General features: G+C 42.5%; 1 protein-coding gene across 3 annotated transcripts; it reads left to right on the top strand.

Moving 5' to 3' along the window:
• Positions 1-1,606: 1,606 nt before the first annotated feature.
• On the top strand, positions 1,607-24,483 carry DIPK2B (divergent protein kinase domain 2B). 3 transcript variants are annotated; one of them, XM_027826866.3, is made up of 5 exons: positions 1,608-2,232; positions 10,720-10,984; positions 18,787-18,960; positions 22,035-22,323; positions 23,537-24,483. In XM_027826866.3, exons 1-5 carry the CDS (start codon positions 2,216-2,218, stop codon positions 23,875-23,877), a joined length of 1,086 nt encoding a protein of 361 aa, XP_027682667.1. In that variant the 5' UTR covers positions 1,608-2,215; the 3' UTR covers positions 23,878-24,483. The 3 variants fall into 3 exon arrangements, with proteins under 3 accessions (XP_037758842.1, XP_027682667.1, XP_007064501.1); XM_007064439.4 differs by having other exon boundaries at positions 1,609-2,013; XM_037902914.2 differs by lacking the exon at positions 18,787-18,960 and having other exon boundaries at positions 1,607-2,013.
• The last annotated feature ends 358 nt before the right edge of the window (positions 24,484-24,841 follow it).

Genomic DNA, 24,841 nt, shown 5'->3' with positions numbered 1-24,841 from the left:
GGACAAATGCAGAGTCCTGCACTTAGGACGGAAGAATCCCATGCACCGCTACAGACTAGGGACCAAATGGCTAGGCAGCAGTTCTGCAGAAAAGGACCTAGGGGTTACAGTGGACGAGAAGCTGGATATGAGTCAACAGCGTGCCCTTGTTGCCAAGAAGGCCAATGGCATTTTGGGATGTACAAGTAGGGGCACTGCCAGCAGATCGAGGGATGTGATCGTTCCCCTCTATTTGACATTGGTGAGGCCTCATCTGGAGTACTGTGTCCAGTTTTGGGCCCCACACTACAAGAAGGATGTGGAAAAATTGGAAAATGTCCAGCGGAGGGCAACAAAAATGATTAGGGGATTGGAACACATGACCTATGAGGAGAGGCTGAGGGAACTGGGATTGTTTAGTCTGCGGAAGGGAAGAATGAGGGAGGATTTGATAGCTGCTTTCAACTACCTGAAAGGGGGTTCCAAAGAGGATGGATCTAGACTGTTCTCAGTGGTAGCAGATGACAGAAAGAGGAGTAATGGTCTCAAGTTGCAGTGGGGGAGGTTTAGTTTGGATATTAGGAAAACCTTTTTCACTAGGAGGGTGGTGAAACACTGGAATGCGTTACCTAGGGAGGTGGTGGAATCTCCTTCCTTATAAGTTTTTAAGGTCAGCTTGACAAAGGCCTGGCTGCGATGATTTAGTTGGGGATTGGTCCTGCTTTGAGCAGGGGGTTGGACTAGATGACCTCCTGAGGTCCCTTCCAACCCTGATATTCTATGATTCTATGATTTGTATGGGGTTTCATTATCATGTTTAATTTAATGAGACTTTCCACTGACTCAATGGGAGTTAGGTGCCTAGATCCTTTTGAGGATCTGGGCCATTTAAAAAAAAGGGGTAATATTTTCAAAAGCACCTATCCTACTTACCACAAAATATTCACTTCTAGGACAGGTTTCAGAGTAGCAGCCGCGTTAGTCTGTATCCGCAAAAAGAAAAGGAGTACTTGTGGCACCTTAGAGACTAACAAATTTATTTGCGCATAAGCTTTCGTGAGCTACAGCTGTAGCTTTACTTCTAGGACAATTTGTGTTGTTTAAAAGATTACCAGGTTGCAGATTTTCAGTTACTGAGAAACAATAAAAGAGCAATTCTTCTTTTCAACCACCATTCAAGTTCCACTGTTAGAAGGGGAGAGGTGAGCAGAGCGGATTTGTAAGAAACGACACAATCTAGAGCTCAGCAATGGTCTTTGACATTTGCCTTTCCCATGTACATAAACTCAACTAACAAAACATGATGTTTAAACTTTTTGCTCATGTTAAAATTCATGCCTCTGGTGCATTGTTGTTCCTGCTGAGGCAGTTCCAATGTAAGTGTCCTTTGTATGCCCTACGCTTGTGCTACGGATATCCTTCATTTGTCTGCATAATGTACAGATGAGAACTTCTTGTTGTTATTTTCTAATGTGGTGATGGGTGGAGCATCAGAGCCTGAAACAGCTGCACCAAGCAGAGGAAAGGTAACTATGGCAACCCAAGTTATCTGCATCCTCCATGCATTTCCTTACCCCCCTCCGCCCTCCCGACACACACACACCCACACCCCATATTCTTTCCCGCCCAGAACACAAACTTATAGAACCATCAACCAGCTGGCAGGATGCGGACAGTTTCTGGCTCTCATGGATCAAGACCCTCTCTCAGTGTTTAGGGACTCTCAACTGCAAACTGAGATCATCTAAAGCACAAAGAGCGAAGGGTAGGATAGCATCCAAAAAGGCAGAGCTTGCAGGTACCACAGATGGGGCTCTGGATGTATTACCTTTGCTCTAATTTTCTCGGTTTATTGATACTGCTTCAGTTTTTGACCCTGAGCTGGAGTCCTTTCTTAGAAGCAACAGTTTTTCCTTCTTCTGTGCCCCATGTCAAAGCCAGCTACAGTTTTGGACGGACTTTCCTGGGACTCGATAAATGTAATGCCTGCATTGGAACATCGATTTGCAAGAAATTCTTTAAAGAAGAAATAAGGTCAGAAACTCAGCACAATAATTTTGAAAACATTCTGCATAGTAACATGAAAAGTGACTGTTAACACTTCCAAGTACTTTAGTGAAAAAGAACTCAAAATGTAACTTATCCCCAGGTTTCCATTACAGTGTCAAGTTGTTATAAATAATGTAGATTAGTATTTTTAAGAAGACAAAATCACCACCAGATCTGAGCCCTGAATATGATTTTTAAAGTAAAGTAAGTTACATTTTTAAACATTAACTTTCTGCTGATAAGTTGGCATTGAACCAATTCAAGAGAATAGTGGGGGAGAGGAGGGGAGAAACAGCATGCCAGTTTACTTAGCTGTCTATGGAATTATTTTCTGCTAAGCAGCTGACCAAAGAGAATTTGTCTTTACAAATTTAAGCTACTGATAGACTGAATTGAGTCACTGTAAACATGGCATAAACATTAAGAGCTACATTTCTGAAATGTTAGCACCATATGTACCACATGAATTATATAGAATTTCATGCACCTGTTAGTTAAGTTCAACCAAGATATAAATCTGCAAGCACGAAGACAACAGGTACTTTTGCACATCAGATACAAAGGGCCAATTGCATCTGGAGTTTTCATTAAGAACTTGAGGACAACTGCAGATATTACACATATGTCTAGATGAATTAAACATGCACCCAAGCAGTTATTAGATTGATCTTACAATTTTCAGACTCAAAAGCATAACACACCATATGACACTAGGAAAAAAGGTTACTATGGTAGAGGAGGAGGGAAAAAAACGGAGATTTACAGGGGAAAGGTTTATTGTTTTTATTATGATTTATAAGCACTCTCTCTTTTATAGATCTAAGAGCCCCAGGCATGGAGGAAATTATTGTAGTAAAATTGTAGTTTTAATACAGTAATATAAGTGTAGTAATGCTAGACAAATTACTGTTTTTATATTTAAGCTATTATATAAAATGTGCTATAGTAAAACCATAAGGATTTTTCTCAGACAGGTTTAGCAATACTATAGGATCATCGATGATTATTATTTGCCCTGTGGTAATGGTGAAAGGCCTCACTGTGAAAGGTGCTGTTCGAACACACACAAAAAGATGGTCCCTGCCCTGAAGAGCTTACAATCCTAATCATTCTGGCATTCCTACATTGACTAGCCCCTAACACAGCAAGTCAATGGGACCACAAGCAGAATAAGGTACTACTCAATGTAAGAGTAGCAGAAAGGAGCCTTATTGTCCAATTATTTGTACTAAAGTAGGGCAGAGCAGCCCCAACAAGGATCGTACCCCATTGTGGTAGGCAGTTGACAAATGAAGTCCAGTCCCTGCCCCAAAAAGCATATGACTAGATCCACAGCTGGTATAAATCAGCATAGCCACACTGATTTCAATTACGTAACAGTGATTTGCATCAGCTGAGGATCTGGCCCCTAGGATAACACCAGCAGTCTTAAAATGTACGAGGAGCACTCTAACCTTCAGGTTCACAGATAATTAATCCGGTGCCAAGGCTGGATGAGCACATGGAGACTGCTCTGCCTCTTCCACACATACAGGCATGGCGTTTAAGGGTGGAAGGAACCACCAGATCATCTAGTCTGACTGCCTGCAGCTCACAGGCCACCACCAGCACCCACACTCTAAATCTATGTGCTAGTAATAGCATTGGCACTCTGCAGCCATTGGGGTGGGAGTATTAGTAATCACCCCTCCACAACCCCAGGGGACAGAGAATGTTGGTATGAGGGGCCAGAACGGTTTCCCATGCACCCCTTTTAAGACCAGCACTGCCTGTAGCAGGTTAAGCATGTGTAAACTCTAGATATTTGTGTGACAGCCCAGCTGATACCTTAGTACAAGATTGCTCAGCTGTGTAGCCTGCCAAAGAAGTTCTACACATTTCCTTTACTCCTCTGGGTTATTCATAGTAATAGGAGTAGAGGATTGGCAATGTGCTTACACCCTTTCCTCCTGAAAAGTCTAGCACAGAGGCGCCTAAGCAGAGTTGTAACTGGCATTTTCACTATCCACTTTGCCTTTGAGAACTATGCAGAGGCTCCATAATGTCAGAGCTCTTCTCCTATGAGCCCTCTGTAAATCTACAAATAGCCTGGTGTATGTTCTTTAAAGGAGGAGTTCGTTGCTGGCTTGCCCAGTGGGGGTTTGTCTCGTTAAAAGTAGTGAAGCAAAAATTACTAAATTCTCTGGGGTAGTTACAGTTTGTTCAATTCAGTGCTGCAAAGTGGTAACAAGACATGTCTGTGCTGGGAGCATTTTGAAAAGAATAAACATTTAAATGTAAAACTCTGATTAGCTTTAAACATTTTTTTTCCTGCAGTGGTTAACACTGCCACTCCACTTGGCTTCCTAGCCACAAGGTTTTTTGAACAACTAGCTGCAATCTAGTCCTGTAACTAATTCCCAACACAGGAATGCTATTCTTAAGAGAAATAGGGGGAGACTGTCCATGGGACTTGTGCTCCTAAATCTTCCAGGTGCTTTTGAAAATCTCCCCCCCCCCCACCCCCATATATAAGTTATACAGCATCATCAGCTAAGCAATGTATGTATTTCAGTTACAGCATGCTTAGTTCATTTTTCCATCAGTCTGGGGAGCTCCTGCCTGCCCGCATGCTGGATTAACCATCAAAGAAATGTGATCTGTGTGTGAGGATGGGAAACAGGATGCCTGAGTTTTCTTTCCAGCACTGCTACTGACTCACGGCTTGGTCTCGTGCTAGTCACTTAACCTAGCTTTGCCTAAATGTATCGGTCTGTAATGAAGGTACTAATCCCTGCCTGCCAGGTATGTTGAAAGGCTTAATTAGTTTGAAAAGCACGTTCAGATCCTCAGCAGAAAGGCATTATAGAAAAGCACGTTATTATTGTGGCCCCATGCACTGATGAAACTTTATAACTGGAAAGTACATTATGCCATCAGTGTGCTGGCTATATATGATGCCAAATACAGGAGTACTTAAAACAAAGTCAGATTCCCCAGAATTGTGTTACTATGCCTTAAGATTTGCTGAGGAACCTTTCATTCATTCATACTCAAACTAATGATCAGTATTGGACTTCATGCGCCTGTATATTGCTCAGTTGAAGAGGCAGCCATTTGACTATAGCTGTATGATCCTTTGGGCACCAGGTCCAATGCACACGCATATTTGAATTATTCAAATCACAAAGCACACCTGTGCTCAAAATTTTAAAAAAATTACTGCCAATTGTGGCTGTGTTAGCCTGCATTGTGTACTGTCTGAGGCAGGGCTTATATCCTTCTGTGTTTGTGCAGCACCTCACACAATGGGGCTGCATATTGATTGGGGATTTGAGGTACAGATGTAGATTTGATTTCATATTTGACAAAAATCCCTAACATAGACCAAGTTTAGACTCCACATTTCCCTGAACCTCAAGTCCTACAAGCATAAGGATTTAGAACACTCAAGTTCTAGCCAAACTCCACCTCTAATGCTAACCTTTCTAAGCATGCCTCTGGTTAGAATCTTGTGTTAACTAACCACAGCTGAGGAACTGTGAGGAAAAGGCTCATGATTGTGTAAGCCACGACATTTGACAAGGCAGGCCGGATACAGGGAATGTCACCAAGGAAGTATACATGGGAATAGCATGAGAATGTAGGGACAAAATCAGGAAAACCACGGCAAAGAATGAGTTACCCTTGGCAAGGAATGTTAGAGACAAGAAGGAGTTCTTCAAATACATCAGACAAGAAAGAAAGATCAGGGATGGTGTGGGTCTGCTGCTCAGTGGAGAAGGTGAGCTGATAACGGAAGATGATAGGAAGGCAGAGCTGCTCAATACCTACTTTGCTTCAGTCTTCTTACAAAAAAACATGTGACCAGATGACTCATCTAGTTACTATAGATAATAAAGGGGAAAGGATGCAGACTGAGATAAGTAAGAACACGTCAGAGATCTTCTGACCAATTTGAATGAATTCAAGTCTGGGGGGCCTAATTCTACTTACCCAAGAGTACTGAAGGAACTAGCTGAAGAAATCTCATAGCCACTGTCAATAATATTTTAAAATCATGGATGACAGGAGAGGTCCCAGAAGACTGGAGAAGGGCTAACGTAGTGCCCATCTTTAAAAAGGGGGGAAAGGAGGAGCCAGAAGCTATAAACCAGTCAGCCAGATTTCAATAGCCAGGAAGCTACTAGAGCAATGTATAAGATATTCAGTGTGCAAGTACTTGGAGGATGAAGGGGTAATCACTAGCAGCTAGCATGGATTTACTAAGAACAAGCCAGCTTGATTTCCTTTTTCAACAGGGTAACTGGTTTTTTGGAGAGGAGGCATGCAATAACATAACATACCTGAACTTAAGCAAGGCTTTTGACGGAGTCCCACATGACATTCTGATAAGCGAGCTGGAGAAGTGCGGGCTCAGCAGAACTACTGTTAAGTGGATACAGAATTGGTTAAACAACCACAAACAAAGAGTAACTATTAATGGAATGATGTCAGATTGGAGGGAGGTCTGAAGTGAGGTCCCACAGGGATATATTCTGAGTCTGGTGTTCTTTAACATTTTTATTAATGACCTGGATGTAGGAATAGAGAGCGCACTGATCAAATTTGCAGAAGACGCAAAGCCGTGGGATGGAGGAAGAAGTTGCTAACACTCTGAAGGATAGAGCTAAAATTCAGAAGGATGTTGATAAATCGGAGAACTGGGCTATAGAAAACATAATGAAATTCAACAAAGACAAATGTAAGGTGCTACATTTAGGGACGAAAAACCAAATGCACAAAGACAGAATGGGGGATAACTGACTTGGAGAAGGATCTGGGAGTTGTGGTGGATCACAACCTCAACATGAGTCCGTAATGTGATGCTGTTGCAAAAAAAAAGCAAATGCAGTTTTAGGTTGCATTAACAGAGGCATAGCATGCAAGTCATGAACGGTGATAGTACCATCTACTCGGCAGTGGTTAGGCCTCAGCTGGAGTGCTGGGTCCAATTTTGGTCACCAATATATAGAAAGGATGCAGAGAAACTGGAAAGGATCCAGAGGTAAAAGACAAAGATGATCCAAGGGATGGAATGCAAGCCATGTGAGCAAAGGCTGAAGGAACTGGGTATCTTCAGTTTGGAAAAGAGGGGATTAAGGAAGGGACATGATAGCAGTCTTCAAATGCTTGAAAGGCTGCCAAAAAAAAGATGGAGAAAAGTTGTTCTCTCTTGCCACAGAGGACAGGACAAGAGGCAGTGGGTTCAAACTACAGCATAGCAGATTTAGATTAAATCTCAGGGAAAATTTCCTACCTGTAGGAATGGTAGCACACTGGAACAAACTGCCTAGGGAGCTTGTGGAAGCTCCTTCACTGGAGGTTTTCAAAAGGAGGCTGGATGGGGATAGCCGTCTGTCTTGGATGGTTTAGACCCAACAAACCCTGCATCTTGGCAGGGGGTTAGACTAGATCACCCTTGTGCTCCCTTCTACCCTGCCAATGTTCTCAACTTAAATGAGTTCTTATGAAAGTTTCTACAAAAGCAAAACTTTATTTTTGCAGGGGCAGGGAGGGATGCTGATACTGCTTGAAATAAATAAAATGAAGGAATTTTACTGGAGAAAAAGGCTAATATTCTGGTGTAATTCTTTATGTGGCAAATTATTCTCTCAGCTCTAGAAATCACCAACCAGGAATGGATTAAATATACTAATATTTGAAGTAGGATTCTAGAGCAGAGGCAAGCTAATTAATTCCCTCATTATTTCTCTGTGCTGTTTTCCTGACTGAAAGTCAAAAAGGTTTCCGCTGTAGCTTTCAAACTTACTGTATTTTGTTAACGTCATTTCATCTATTTCACCCAACCCACAATGGAGACTCTTGCCAATCCTATTTTAGCTTCAAATTATTAACTTTAACTTATGTGGAGGTGCAATTAGGAAATGCTTTCCAATGCTCTCAGGGATGATTATAATTAGGAAATTTTTATTGGCACCGCATGTTCGACATTAGGCTAACAAAAAGTTAGAGTTCACACCACATTATTCAAGTGTGTTACTTGCAAAATATTCAGCTGTGCCCCTAAATTATTACATATAAAATATGTGTGTGGGCAGGGCTGAGGGGGCTGATAGAATAAAAATCTTCAGAATCTAATTACACGGCCCATATGCTCCCCTCCTGTGCAATATTGTGTGGAGGGGAACAAGTTAGTGAAAAATCTCCATGGCTACACTGAAGCTGAATACCCAGAACATTTTCCCCCACTTCCCTGCCCCCAAAGAAGTGGGAAGGTCAGGCACCCAGTCCTCCAACTCCTGTCCAACTTTGTGAAAGGATTCCCCTTTGCCCTCCCATGAGGCACCCCGCCCTAGCTATGAGAGCACAGCAGGACCAGCAGCCATGGTGTCAGAGGCTGCCAGACTCCAGCTGTGCCCTGTACTGCTGAGGAGGAGACTCCCAGGGCTCAGTATGTGTTAATTCTGTCCAAAGCAATGTTAATTTTTCAGGAGGTTTTCCTCATTTGAGGTTGGTGAAGCCAGCCATTTACCATGGCTCCGCCTTCTTCTGGCTGTCCATTTTTCTTGGGTAACCCACAGACTCAGGGCAGAAAACCAGCTACCCAGAGCAGGGAGAAGAATAGAGCTGGTTGGAATTTTTCAATGGAACAGGTTTCCGTCGGAAAACACTCATTCAGCAAAAATAAAAAAAGAATAGTAAAAATGAAATGCTTCGACCATGCGTAAATGAACAGTGATGCCATGTGGTCGGGCATGCTTCACCGGGTGATTTCAATAAGGACATTTCTGTATTTCCAACCCAACATTTCAGAATGTTTTTTGTGGAAAATTTTGACTTTTTCTTTCCATTTCAGGATGAAAAGAAAAAGTCAAAATGTCAGAATTTCCCACACAACAGAAACGGAGTTTTGACCAGCTCTGCTGCCTAGTCCTTTTCTCCAGCTAGAGTGCCTCACCGTGGCATCTGCTGCAGATTTTGTTCCCTCCACCCTGCACCCTCACAGCTGCTGGGGAATCCTCTGCACTATCCGTTTTCATACGCACCCTCACAGTGATTTGGGGGGAAAAAACCAGGGGCGCAAAGAAAGTTAATTAGCAATTCAAATAGGAACTAATTGGTGCTGTTTAATGCAGTTTTCTTCTGGGTGGAAAAACAGTTCAGTCCTCGGCGGGTATTTGTTCACTTTACAAAATCACCACCCTCTGCAGCATGGCCAATCATTATGGTATCATAACTGTAGGAATATCTGGAATGGAACTGGGACATATCCATTCTGCTACCAGCAGTGACAACCACTACTATCCTAGGAATTGTAGTGATGAGACAACAGCGAGATATTGGTGATGCATTGATAATGCAGGAAGTCCACAAAAAAGCATTTAACTGGCAACACTCCTGATTCGTGGACAAGTGATTGTGTGTTCACAACATAAACTCAGATTTGGGTTCATATCCAAAGCTGACATCAAAGATATATGGGGCTTAATAATGCACATAACACAATTAGACATGTAAATCAGATATTTGCATACACACACACACACACCACTAGTAAGGGGTCTAACTAGCCGTGTGCAACAGATGACTTACACATGCACCCATGGCACTGGGGTACACATCTTTGAAAGTGTGGCCCCAAAGTGCAATACAACAAGGGGCTGATGCACTGAATCCTTCCAATGAGATATTAAAGAAAGGTCCATGCTGCCTTTGCAGCTCAAATTAAAGTTCCTGTAGAACAGTTTTAATGGAGGGGATAATAGAGATCTGGGCCAGCCCTGAAGACGAGCTCTGTGTCAGCTCAAACCTTGTCTCTCTCACCAACAGAAGCTGGTCCAGTAACAGGTATTACCTCACCTGCCTTGTCTCTATCATATCCCTGGGACCAACACCATTGGACAGAGTGACAGAGACTTGCAGACCTACGTGTTCTTCCACAGCTACCTTGAGACTCTAGAGTTTTACTTTTGTTTTCCACAGCAGCACCATACACTGTGGTACTGCGTAATCCTTGGGTGCTTTAAACCTTTTAATCATTTATAACTGTAGCATCGATGTTCTCAGCACAGCATTACAAGACACTGAAACGACAAGGACCCAGCTGGGTTCCGAATAACAGTGTTTACTAACTACACAAAACCATACCTGGCCTAGCTAAATATGTACACTGCTACTCTGGCAGGGCTCTGGTGGCTTCTGCATTACAGGACAGGGTGGCTACTAGAGTGCTCCTAAACTATTTAAAGGGCTACTACCCAATTCCTAGCACTATAACAACTCTCATGTTCCTCCACTGTTTGTAACTACCAGCTGTAAGCACGAAATGAGAATCTGCTTAGTTACCAAAAGTGTTTTTCCTCCATTGAACGTGCACACTTTTGTTAGCGTAGGGCTGTCTCTAAGTACAAGGCTACTGGGTTGAGTTTTTGTTCAACAAAACACAACATGCGCACACACGCAAATTTACGTAAGGTTTGCCAACAGGTCTGGGGAGTGGGGAGAGAGGAGTCCTAGAACAAATGTGGGGCCTCCTAAACTTGCTAGTGTCCTTTTCACCATTCCCCTCTGCAATTTGAAACATTTTAGAAATGATCAAATCCTTTTTCTAGCCCCTGGAGTTTAAATAAGAAAACTGGCAATTGTGCTTGAATTGTCCATGTGGCTTATTAACAGAATCTCCTCTGGGAACTTGCTTTGCTTTGGCAGGTTTGACAACTGGCTCGCTTCTCATTTAAAACTGCCTCCCAACTACTTTCCCAGTTACTCTGGGAACTACACAGATGATGCCAAAAGCTGGCGGCTGGTTGAGATCTCCAGGTTAACCACCAAATACCAGCATGACCAAGCTGACAAGAGAATCTGTGCTTCCCTTTCCAAGACAAAGACCTGCAGCATCGAGCGTGTCTTGAGGAAGACAGAGAGATTCCAAAAGTGGCTGAAAGCAAAGCGCCTCACACCAGACCTCGTGCAGGTGAGTAGGCAAGGTCCTGTTAATGAGGAGCACACCGATTTGGCAGCTACTGCAGTTACCTCCTGTAACAGAGTCTGGGGGGAATCTCTGATTGCTTCATTTGTTTATTTTTTAAACTTCATAAAGAATCAAGGACTGTGACTCACTGGAGCTACCTAAGCTCTAAGCTTGCAGGGCTCCACAAGAAATAAGATTTTGACGCTCTCAGAGCACTGTAGTGGGGACACAAGAAGAGGGGAAAGTGTCTTCAGCGCCACATGGATGATTCTCACATAAAAATGAAATCAGAGGTTAATATCCAAACCAGTCTATTTTAACTTTCTTTTGTAATGATCAAGACTAGAACTGGCAGCTTTTTACAAAGCTTCTTCAGTTCCATTCTGCCTTCTCTGCTGATCGCTACTGGTCTGTCAACCCCTTAGGAAGCATCCCACCGGAAATGATTGCCAGGAAGTGCTGGTGGAGAATGGCGGGAGAGAACAAGATTAAACCCCAGGGAGGAGAGGTAGAATGAACCAACTAGGACTTTAAAACTAGGATTCTTTTTAAAGTGAAGGAGGGTTGGGACAACCCCGGGACTATGAAAAGTGAGCAGGGAACAGATGTGCAGCAAACTTTTAAGAAACGTGCTGATCTTACAAGTCTCTATTCTCCAGGCTGTGACTTGGCCCATAATAGAGCAGAATCTAAAGTCCAGATCCAAACATACCTAATTGCAAGGGCTCAAAATCTGAATCTTCCCACTGTTTGGGGTGCTTTAATTCAGGGATCAGATATGACCCCTTAGAGAAATAGGTTCAAGCTTTGATTTGTAATCCAAACTGGGATGCTGTCTGAGCCATCTACTTGTTGAACACCCCAATATGGCAAACCTCATACATTCAAAAATCATGAATCAAGCCCCCCAAAATCCTGAGATTTCAAAATAAATAAATATTATCAATAATGTGTTTTTAAACCTCCTCCCCCCAGGTTTGAGATTTAAGGGGCACATTTTTAAGCTTTTCTGTGCAACCATGAAGGCTAGAAACTTTGTTTTCTCCAATGAAAGTTGAGATTCTCATGTAATCACTTGACTCTAGGAGCTGGGGCTTTAAGAAAGTTGCCAATACTGAACCCTGCTACAATGATTATTTATCGGTTCCCCTTGTCACTGGATAAATGACTAGGCTTTTTTAAAAACTGCACTTTTCAGTTGTTTCTTTCCTCTGAAAGGTTAGCCTTCCCCCCACTCCTAGAGAGGGGATTTATAGCATGCAGCAGCCCTTGGTGAGTGCAGTACCATTCTCTGTCATTCTCTGTCTGTCAGCACCACTAACTCCCTCCCTCCCAGAGGGCCACGGAACACCTGCCTTCTCAGCTGATCCCAATGCACACTGTGGGTGCATGAAAAGGAAGCACCATACTGAGGGGCCACGCAAGATTCCCTCGGAGGCAGAGCACATGCGTCCTGTCACCAGGGCACTGCAGGACTCACTTCATGGGCCTGGAAGGAGCCCAGAGGCACCGGACTAGGATTCCTATTTCTTAATCTCTAGGCCATCTATAGCAACATGTGTCATGCAAGAGGAAGTTTGCTGGCCTTTTTATTGGAATCCTTAAATGTCACAGGGTAAGCGAGGGGAGACAGGTGTGTCAGTCTCAGCTTCAGGGAAGCCGCCGGGTGGTTACTGCCACTATGGAGAGGGAGGAGATGAGAGAGATAAAAAGCCTACGGTGCAAGCTGAGAACCAGGCAGCAGAAAAGGCAGTAGCGGGTTTTAAACAAACCAATTCTGGAGAAGCACTGAGCTCTGAGCACCTGCTGCAGAGTGTGTGAGGAAGGCGCCGTTCCCACTCCAGCCAAGGGGCAGGGTGCTGCCTTTTGCTGAGGATGGCTTTCAGACAAGAGACCAACACTGCCTACCCCCCTGAGCAAAGGGTTGTAGTGACTGCTAAAAAAGGAGGGAAAGGAGCTGGTTGGTGGCTGGGATGGAAGGAGGATCATTCAGCTGAGTGTTTGTTCTAGAAAGGTCACTCTCTAAAGTGGGGATCTGCTTTGAAAAGGAACCTCATAAAAATGTCAGCTGTAACCCACCAGATCTGCTCCCTGGGCACATTCACTCAGCTCTGCTGACTCCTAGCAATAAGGAGTTTCTGCTGCTTTTTACTCCTGCTAGCCTGCAGAGCAAGCACAGCTGAGACTGAGTGAGCTGCAAATCCATAGGCGTCATCAGTAATAGGGTTGTTGACTAAATTGCGACCAGGGCACCTGTGCAAACCACTGACAGCACGAGAGTTACCCAGGTGTCACTGTGGGGCTAATAAGTTCAGCAGAACCTTTATTACTGGCAGCAAGGTGGAGGGAGCCCAGTGTGACTCTCAGAGCCGGCAGCTAGACAAATGAGCACATTTGAGCTGGAAGATAAAATAAACCTGGGACAGAACAGAACATCTCTTTGGGAAAAGGCTACTCACTTTTTGGAAGATATATTGTACTTCATCTAATAGTCGTATAAAAGAGGAGAAGGAAAGGCAACTGGAGGTTACAGCAAGTGTTCAAAAATATTCCTGATCTAAAATTCACATTTTCTCATCAGCTGCTTTACATGAATGTCTCTTTTGAAATCCTGCCGTGAATTGTTTCCCATGTGCATTAAAGCACTCTCTCTCCACAAGATGGCAGTGTGGAGTGTTTTCTGGTGCCGAGGTGGGGAAACCAATAGTAGAGCAGGGCAAGCTGGTGACACCCGTTTGGTGAGCAAGTTTCATGGGAGGTTGTGTATAAAATTGGGCACTGTCGTGACAGCGGGGCAGAATTACTTTTAAATCAATGGCCAAACAAATGGAAGTGCTTAAAATATCTATTGAACTCAGGAAACCTGTATGTGTCAAAATGGAGAAATTCTTCCTGAGACCTGCTATAGAGATGTTTCATTATCCAACTCCTACTCCTCTCCCTGGGGACCCTGTCTTATCAAAGGCCCTTGCCACTACATAAAGCCCCCTCGCTCCTCCCACACTTCCTCAGTTTCTCTGAAACCCAGTTTTAGTTGGGCTGGACTGTGTCACAAACACACGTCACACAAAGCAAAATCCCAATACACGGTGAATTCTGTCTGAGGCCTTCCCCAACCCCCCCCCACCCCCCAGCATTGCAGCCTACTTTCTCCTATAGTCTAGGATTTCCTCTGTGCACATTTGGAAATGCTGAACTTACGTAGGCTCCCTCATGCCCGAGAACCAAATTGCTGGTGCCAAGGCCAGGGCATCATTCAAACTCAAGAACAAACTCGGTGAGCACATTTCAAAAAGTTTTCAAACCTTTCTGGTCCTATCGGTCAAAGCAGGGCACAGTACTCTGCAATCAACAAAACACACCTTACACACTGATCTAGGATTGCAGCTTTCACAGCTGCATGGGTCTTTGAATCTGAAAGTGAAGCAGAATAGCATAAACTGATATCACTGAGTTTTAATGGAATATAAACTTGGTCCCATTTAGAAGTGCAGTTGTTTTCCCCCTCACTTTTAATTCTCAGTAAAGGTTGGCCCAAACCAATACCTCCCCTAAAATCCAAATGTGGATCCAAATTTTGCAAATGGCCACTCTTTATAATGGGCTGAACCAAAAACCTGGAACCAAACATCCTTGAAATGTGTGGTGTTTGAAATTCAGAGCCAGGTTTTCTGGTTTAGTCCCACTGTAAGATGAATGACAGGGGTTTTCTGCGCATTTCTCTGACCTGTTCAGCTGCAGGAGGTTGGAGCTCTCTCAGATACCCCTCCTGAGATTTAAACAGCAAGAGCTTCAGAGGTGTGTCCCCTTTGAGCTGTGATTTCAGTGGTACGGTATTTGCAGTGCAAATCCATGTTGGGGCGAATGCTTTGTTTCATGAGATGATAAACAACTGAAAACACTTAATACAAGAACTATTCAGTGACTGGCATTTTTGGTCACGCTCAGGGTTCTATTGATGTAGTCAAGGTAGCAGTATTTCCCATCCAACTATGGTCACTAAGCTGGTGGCTGCACCAGCCTCCTTGTAGCTTTGGATATATAAGAGATCTGACAGAAACTACTGGGCTTAAGTAATTTTCTTTTATAGAACAGAAAATTATGACAAACCTTAACATACTTGTGAAAACCATTATTTCATGGCCTGTCATTTTGATTCTTTTCACTGACTGCCCAGCCTGACCCAACTATCAATTGGGCTGCCTGCCACAATGATTATTTCATCTGCCACAGCGAAAATCTTTATTGCAAGCTACAAATGCTTCAGTACTGAAATCATGCTTGCCCCAGAGACAACCTTGATTTAACTCGGTGTTTGTGTGCATCACGGCATTGCACGTATTAGCCTACACCGTAGTAATAGCGACATGCTGTTTTGTCTGCGTTTCAAGCTCCAGAGTTCATCGCTTTCAGCGTCAGAGTTCACATCATGTGCTGCTGGTTTGTTTTCCGGTGTGAGGTGAACAATAAAAAAAGCAGGCTAGTTTCAGCAGAGGTCTCCTGCAGGGCAAATTTCTAATTCTAACAACGAAGAACAGCTAAGGAAAGGCTTGAGGCACAAAGACGTGAACAATATCAAAGTACAAGAAAAAACCCTCAAGTTTTCAGCTTGCCCATTTTGCACATATAAGTTACAATGTGAAGCTGTTAATCAGGCTGATAGTCCAGCTCCCACCACATAACCACCACCTTTGGGTATCTGGCCCCTGAGAAGCAAGATTTAAAGCCTCACTTTGCTCATTAAATGTCAGCAAGTATTTCATTCATCTGATGCCTGCTCCTTTGTAGGAAAGTATTTTTGAGCCGTAGCCATTTCCCAGACCAATCTCCTTTTGACTTATTGCCTTGTTGCTAGAGATGTGCCTGAACCAGACCTCCAGGTCTGAACAGGCCTGGACTTGAAGTGGAGAAGGATAATGCTGGAATCCGAAGCTGGAACAAGATCCTGATTTTTGCAATAGACCTCTATCTCTGTCATGGGCTGAACCAAACCCTCAGATTCAAACACCCAAAACTTATGGGTGGTTTGAAATCCAGATTCAAATTTTTTGCAGTCTGGATTCATTTCTAATTGTATTAATTCACATAATATACCTAGCAGTCAATCCTTAGTGTGAACCGCAGATAGTAATGATTCAGGATTGAGTTTATCCCTTCCTTGACTGTTCGGTAGTACTTTGTGATTGTGGTAGTATAAAGACAGGACAGTTGTGCTGCAGAGGTCTCTTCCATGTCAGGAAGAGCTTTGAGTGTGTTTGCACAAATAAGCACACACATACCAATTTGTATTTCCGCTGCAAGTCATGGACTAGAAAAAATTCCGTTTGAGTGAAAGTGGATATAGCTGGGTCAGTCCATTGTTAGACACATAAACATGTGATTTTTTTAAACCAAACTAAATGAGAAGCATTGGGACTCAGCGCCAAACATGCTGTCAAATGAGTTGGCATGTCTCAGACTACGTCTATATGTACAGCAATACAGCTGCGCCACTGCAGAACATCTCATTTAGACGCTCGGTGCCAACAGGAGAGAGCTCTCCCGTCGGCATAAGAAAACCACCTCCACAAGCAGCAGCAGCTGTGTCGGTGGGAGAAGCTCTCCTGCCTATATATTGCTGTACACAGGAGCACTTATGTCAGCGTAACTTATGTCGCTCAGGGAGGTGGTTTTTCACACCCCGAGCACCATAAGTTATGCCGACATAGGCTGTAGTGTAGACATAGCCTCAGTTTCCAGGGTGAGAAGACATTGCAAGGGACTTAAGACATACTGTAGATAAACCAATTATCTCCAGTGCTTTGAATGGCAAGATCTTCAGGTGTGTGTCCAGTCAGTGGATTTTGTCTGACAATTTTACAAGGTTAGATTTTCATTTTTAAATTGGCTCTCTTTTCAGCTACAGAGATGGCACTGTTCTTTCCCCTTAAAAATGTTGACCCCACTCCAGTGAAGCACTTAAGATGTGCTAAACTTTAAGCATGTGAGTACACCTATTGAAGCTCATGGAGCCTATTTACATGAATAGTGCTTTGCTGGACCGAGGTCTTTGGTAAGTAATTAAAATATTAAGAAATTGTATTAATTGTTGATATAAATGTGGGAAACAGGGACTTCACCTATTCAGCTTCCAGCCTTACTCTTCTTCATTCTGTTTCCATGCCATAAATAGAACTGGCCTCAAGTCAGAAAGTATGAATGAGCACCGTCTGAAGATCATTTAACTCAACTGGGTGTGTTCTGGCTCCCAAAATAATGATAAACATACATTGGATACTCCTGCATGTTCACACTGACTTATATTTCGGATTCACTTATCTGCTCCCTGCTGAACAGTGTGCATGACACAGCCATAGCATTCTGATCTTTGTACTGGAAAAAGTGCCAGTCACAGCTTTAATTAGGAAATCCCCAAAATAATTCCATGGCAAGTGAACAGGGTTGATCACCTCACCAAGTTCATATAATAGGATGAGCTATGAAGTTGGAAATTACATTTTTTTTAATTGCATTAAAGTATCACCATTTCTGCTCCTACAGCATGTAGTTATGGGTCTCGACATTTGCATTACAAACTCCTGTAGGCAGCAGGGCTTTCTAACTTTGGCTGCAAATATTTGCATACACTCTCAGCTGCGAGAGAACTTCGTCACCACTTATCAACCATTTAACACAAATCTGCTTGGCCCCCCCCCCGCCCCACTCCTCTTCCAAAGGAAAAGTGACTCAAAGTCAGCAATAACATGTCAGAGAACTGTAAGACAGAATTGCCATTTTTCTGCTTAGTTTTGTGTTAGACAAAGAATAAATATCTTCTTGTTAATGCTGTTCTGGAAGAGAGAAACATAAGAGGACTCGTAACATTTAGACACTGTGAGAGTTAATTCTCTGTGTCATTTCTCCATAACTGACCAAGTAAAGTGCATGTATTTTAAAAATTAAGTGATGTCAAAGTACATCAGTGTAAATAAACATTGCTATTTATACCAGCTGCAGATTTTTATGCACTTTCATAACTCAGATATTCAAATATAGAAAATGCAACTTACCGTGTGATGAATCCATAAACCTGAGAATCATTTGTTGCTGGTATCTACAAGAAAGTATAAGCAAGACATTAAACCTATATGTAAATTATTTAAACCTATATGTAAACCTTATCAGAAAGAGAATACATCCTATACAGGCACCTACATACAATATGTATATAGGAGTTTTTACATTTTATCTAGCATCCCTATTGAATAATATCATAGAAAAAGATCAGCCATAGGCTAAGGTGAACTGGGATGTGCTTGGAAGATGCTCTTTGAAAGAAGGAAGTGACTCACTCAAGGGAGAGGGCTCCAGAAAGATGGAGAGTACAAGTGAATGAACACCACCCACTACAGAGATTTGCATGGAGGGGCACAGACCAGAGAAGCAAAATTAGTTCAATATACTGACAGAGAGGCAGACAGGAGCGAGACCTGGAGAGGTTGGATTGGTTGTTTCAGAAACAGTGTGCCATTTTGAGATACCTGCATGAATATATATTTTAGGGAAAGTCTGAAACATGGGACTATACCCAAGGTAGTTCAGGGTTTAAAGAAGAGTCTACTGTAGAATATCCCTAAACTGCTCCATGTTGCTAACAGTAATTGAGAGGAACCCTTTTTATAAAGGTAGCTGTAATGGGGATCTGGTACAAACCTGCTGGCAGAGTTCTCAAACAGCGTGTAGAGCAGATCACCATATTTCAGCCTAATACAAACTTGCAGGTGCCAAGTATAGTCATCCCAAGTACCTTCGTTCTTTCCTACCAGGGGCTACCTAGTCCAATGCTGCGCTGTCCTTCCCAGCGGCTCTTAGACAGAATAGTACGCCGCTATGCTGAGGTGCCAGATGCGGGCAGTATCTACATGGGTCACCTCACAGACCGGGACAAACTACGCCTCCTCTACACGCTGTCAGTGAATACACATCCCATCCTATTACAGGTACGGTGCCTCTCCCTAGGATGAAATATCCTGAAATCAATCTCAAGCCCCTCTGTGGATAGTGCGTATGATGTTCTCCAGTTGCTCAGGACATGCAGCAGGTACTTTCACTATCCTGCTAAGCTTTATGGACCACTACTGTTCCTTGCACCTCACTGAGGCTTAAAAATTAAGCCAACTCTGAAGTACCTGGGCCCGATTTGTGTAGGTGTGGAGCTCTTGAAGCTCCCTTTGAAGGCAGAGAAAGCTGCAGGGGCTCAACACCTCTAACAGTCAGAACCTATGTGGATTGGAATGCAAGGAAACAACAATATTCCAGTGGGTTCCGTTTGTATTGTTAATATATTGCACTGAATCACAAATAATTTATCATCTAAACAGAGAGACCCAGACTAATGGATCAGCACAAGGGGTCAGAGTTATGGTTGAGCATTTCTGCTATGTTATTCCCCAACCTTAATGCTGCATTAATATTCATTTTTTACATGCATCAGACACACTAGGACTGAACCAAAATCCAGTGCTACATTTGGGCTGACTGGATTAGCATCATCCTCTTTCCTCTTCCTAAGAGCCATTTCAGAGGGAACCTCTAATCCTTCTCCACGGCACTGTCCACTTCTTTCCTACTCCTCATGGCCAACTCATATCAACCCCTATATTATCCCTTTTCCTACAGCACCCTTCCCAGGACAAGTTATTTTTTGACTCCCCATCTTTGTCAGTTGTCTCAGATCCATACACCCTGCCAGCATTGTCCCACACTCTCACTCATGCCCAGAAGTGACCTCTAGAATCTGGGTAGACTGCAGGTTTGAGGCTGATCTCCAGGACCAGACTTTCAAATATGCTCAGTACCCATCTGCTCCTATTGCTCTCAGTGGGAGGTGCCAGATACTGGGCACTTCTGAAACTCTGCTGCCACCTGGGAGCTGTTGGGTAGGTGCCAAGTTCTTTTGAAATCTGGCTCCTGGTCACTAGCAGACACTTGTCTTATGCTTCACTCTGCCAGTCGCCTCTGTTCAGATCATCTCTGACATTCTCAGCAAACTTCGCTTATGTCATCATGGAGATCTGCTTACCTCAGCCTGCTAGCTCACTATGACGGTGTACACTAGGGAGCATTTAGGGTAAGCTTTTATCTCGACAAAGCTCATTAGTCCACTTCAAAATTTAGTAGCTAAAAAAACACTTGACAAAAGAAAAATTAAATCTTTCTGGGTCGATTTCATTTTCTAAATGTTTTTCCAGAAAAGGGAACGGCCGCCTTTAATAATGCTCAGGAACACAGAACTGGCATACCAGGACGTCTGCTTAATCAAAAGTAGAAGTTCTGTCTCTGCAGTGCCTGTTTCAGAATGCATTAGGGAGCCTAAAAGAAAGTTACTTTTGAAAAGTAATCATCTAACCAAAACCTTTGGCTTTGTGAGGTTAAGAAAGAGAGAGATTCCCTCTTGATGTGATGTGGTATGATAACTGCATTGCTTGCGAGAGGGGAGTCCATCCTCATGAATGCAGACAGAATCTTTATGCTATATCACATAGCCATGTATTCTGGGGATGCTACAGGAAAGTATTTTATAAATGGTTTAGAGAATTTTTGAAAACCGTGAACTATTTCTGCCCCTTACCTGAATTACCATGGCTTCAACTGCATGGGACGCAGCAGGAGCCATCCAAAAATAACCTAAAAATCACTTTCCTATGCCTAAGAATGTCATGACTTTAAAGTAGATCATTACCTTGGCCTTTTCAGAGCATTCTGAGTTTCCCTTTCCTAATGGTATAAAACTTCTGGGTCAGGAGATCTCAGACTTTACATTCATGACACAAAAAAATGGGTAGCTGGTCCATGCCCACCCCTGGGCCTCAGTTCCAAGTAATTTTAGGAGAGTAACTCCACTCTGGGGGATGAAAACCAGGAAAACAGCAGCAGACTGATTTTGCAGCAGATTGATTTAAAAGATCAAGAGCATCTGTTTGAAACAGCCCAGGGCTTTGGAATGGTGGAAGTTGTCTTGGGGGTGGAAGATGGATTAGCAGGCAGAGGTGAAGTAACATGGCCAAAGGTGCATGATAAATATATTGCAGGCTTCCGCTGTTTATCAAATAGTGCTGCAATTGCTATTTATCTCAGGAGCATTGTATGTGTGCACATGCACACACGCGCAGAGTATATACTGTAGTATCAGACATATATCTGGTATTGCCGTCCAAACGCCACATATTCAAAAATCATTAGGCTGCCCCAAAAGTCATGATTAAAAAAATAATACATTTTGGGTTCTTGTTATTTGCTTCTTAGTGTTTAGTCTTTAAAGTGCACTCGAGTCATATTTTCATGCTTTTCTATTAAACCACGAGTGCTAGGAACTATTTTTAAAAAGTGACAGCCAAGGGACCTCACCTATTCCCATGACTCCAGGAGCTGGCATTTTAAGAAGAAACACTAATTATAACAAAACTTGGCAACACTATGATGAGACCACAGTATTGTCAATCCCAAACGTTCTAAAATATAGAATCAGACCCACCTCTCCCCAAAAAATCATTACACTGGCTTCACGCTTATGAGATATTTAAGAATAATAAATGTAGGGTTACTTTTAGTTGTCTTGAGATATTTCATTGCTACCATCAGGGCTAGAAACTTTTCTAAAAAAAAAATAAAAAGTGAGTCAACTTTCAGGTAGTAACACAATTCCACCATTTGGGGGCTTTAAGAAAACCCCCAAAATTGCAAGATTCCTGATAAAAATCATGAGTTTAGAATACAATTTCTTAAAGAATCCAATAATCCTGTAATGCAATCAGAGCCCTCACAGCAGAGCTTGCGAATGTAGCAATAGACAGTGCACCACCCAAAACCACTTTCATTTTCCATTCGTTGGCCTCACTCATGCACACCACCCACCTGAAACCATACACACGCTCACTCACTCTCTCTCTCTCCCCCCCACACACACTTACTTTACTGCATATTTATTCCTGGAGACTCTGTACGTGTGTAACACCACATACGCACCTCAGTATTTTCAGTGACTCGATCCATTATTTTTCTTCTCTTCCCACAGATTTTCCCAGAAGCGGAGGGATGGCCATTTCCAAAGTATTTGGGGTCCTGTGGCCGGCTCATTGTCACTGCCGGCACCAGGCCTTTAAAGGAGTTCTACAGCTCTCCTCCTGAGGTGGCAGCAGATCTGGCTCTCCAGCTCCTCTCTATTGTCAATTCCATGAGGAACAATGACATGAACTATTTCTTTTATTTCGTCCATGTTGATGCTGGCACATTTGGCATTTTTAACAATGGGCTTCTGTTCATCCGGGATGCCAGCACCCTGGGAATCATTGACAAGCAGGAAGGTACTCAGTATGATCTCTGAATAAGCATCTGTCATAGGAGGATTTAGCAAAGCAGGAGGAAAAAAAAAAATCTTTTCACCTGCTATGCTAGTTTTATTTAAAACATCAAAAATTGCTCAGTAAATTGGATAATTAAAAGTTCAAGAGGAGATATTTACTGCCAATAAAAACAGAACCAGCTCCTGCAATGCTTAGCTCTGTATTCAGAATGTTACACACCTTTCACTGGTACTGTAAATGGCGCTGTGACTAACACTACGATTAAAGAGCATTGGAACAGTTTTTGTCACTACACAGCTACACACTGGTAATATCTGTGACTAGCGACAGTAGACACAGCAATATTTGAATGCTAATATTCAACAGCTTCCACTTCTTTCCTTAAAAACTGGAATCACAAAATATTAATTTGCAGACAAACGTTACAGGCCTATCAGAGTTTTAAATATTTGGGCAAATATTAAGATCCTTCCAGGCCATTTTATCCCATTGACTTTAGAATTAACAACAAAGGAAAACCCCTTTTTGTCAGTTTGTCCTCAGTTCAAGCTCTGCCTTTCACCAAGCAAACTGTGACGTAATACAGCACCAAAACTAGAGCTGGGCAAATAGCATTCCTCTAATAAACTTAACACATTTCATTCTTTTTTTCCACACTTAAAAAAATTCATTCCGTTTATGCAGTCATCTGAATAATTCTCAAGTATTCACAAATCTATACTGATTTTGTGAAAATCTTCTAGTGAAGCATTCAGTTATGTATCTTTTGTATTATTGGTCCACCTCCAACCAGGTCACCTCTTGTTGAGTCTTACTGGTTTTGGATGAAATGGAAAATTGAGGCCTTAAGTACTTGTGGCAATTTCTATAGGAACTTCAAAGTTCAGCTCAGTATTTACGTTGTACCGGAGTTGTTCTGCTATTTTAATCGAATGCATTATTCTTATCCCCCGTCTATAAAACACTGCGGGGTAGCACTGAGTTCTTTTCACCTCAACCTTTCAGAGACATAGATGCATTTCAGAAGTGTGGAAAATGACCCTATACATACAGCCTACAAAGAGCTTTGGGACGAAAGGTGCTAAATTAACCTAGGTTATTATTCACATAGGTATACACTATTTTAAATGACATTTTCTTACCAAAATTGCAAACATGTATGATTATAAAAGATTTGTACATTTCTAACAAATGTTTTTATTGCCTTTATTAGGTCTCCAGATGACTGATGGGCAACAAGAGTATAAAGACATATTTAGCTGTTTGGCTTCGGACTGCCAGTCTGCATTTCCCAACTGTAATTCAGTCAGAGAGAAGCAGAGCCTCGTCATGGTGTGTCAAGAGCTTCTGCCTAAGCTCCTAAAGGGAAAATTCCTCCAACCTGTTCAGGAGAAAATAGACAGGTTCCTAAGGCTCTGTGCAGACAATTTCAGAGCAGACCAGGAAGTCAGTGATGCCGCTGGAAAGTTGATAGAGCTATTGAAATCTTTGCAATCTTGCGATTCCCATTTTGCCTACCGCTACCCTGACTGCAAATACAGTGACAAATACTAACAGCTGAGAGAAAGCTTTTCCTGAAAGACTGGAGTGCTGTGTACACAGCTCAGCTCTCACAGAAAGCGAAGAGGTTGCAGGATGGAGATGAAAGGAGGATTCATAGAAGCCCTGGCTTTCTAGTAGGATAACAGAGAGAGGCAACATAACACACCCGGGGTTTCCATCTGACTCAGACACACTTATCACATTGGTGTGTTTGGTATGATGTGAAGTCTTTACTTAAGTGTTCTAACATTTCATGAATGACCTGTGTTAAGAGATGAATAAAACTTATTAATGCATTTTGGTCTTTGAGGAATTTTCCATGGTAGCCATAAAGAAAAATTAAATACTAAGCCATCTTGGTCACTACTAGGTGGAGTAGCATACTGGCAGATAACACAGACCCTGCTGATAAAGACTATACAAATAATATGAGATGAATGGAAACATTTAAGGCTGCCCTTGTGGGGCTATATTAATGCCATAAAAATTATCTTCTCTGACTTGAACTATCTGCTCAGTTTGCTACCGTTATGTTACTATTGCGATTGCCAATTAATTTGATGTTATATGGGATGGAAAGAGACAATAGATAGCATTAAAGAGCTGAAAGCTCCCGTTTCTTTTATGTCTTCATTTCTCTAACTCCCAGGTGCATAGCACAACTTGTAATCTTTGCTGGGTTGCGCGACGGTAACCAGCATGTAAGGCTGTGTCTACACTGCATCGTAGTGCACATGACACAGGTGTGAATTGCAGAACACACCAAAGACTCGCCTTCTAACTGCCCTGTGGGTACACTGCTGGCGCAAACGAAAAGGCACCTAAGGTTGCATTAACATAGTCCTCTTTCTAACAAATATATATATATTTTTTAAGACAGAAAAACCCTCAGATCTGATTCACCTAATATTTATTTTTCACTTTTCCCCCAATACAATCCCAGTACAATTTTTAAAACAGTCAAAATACTTGTATT

Source organism: Chelonia mydas, chromosome 1 (assembly GCF_015237465.2).
Source record: "Chelonia mydas isolate rCheMyd1 chromosome 1, rCheMyd1.pri.v2, whole genome shotgun sequence".
NCBI lineage: Eukaryota > Metazoa > Chordata > Testudines > Cheloniidae > Chelonia > Chelonia mydas.
The sequence above is the reverse complement of the archived record's forward strand: the minus strand, read 5'-3'. Positions and strand labels throughout refer to the sequence as shown.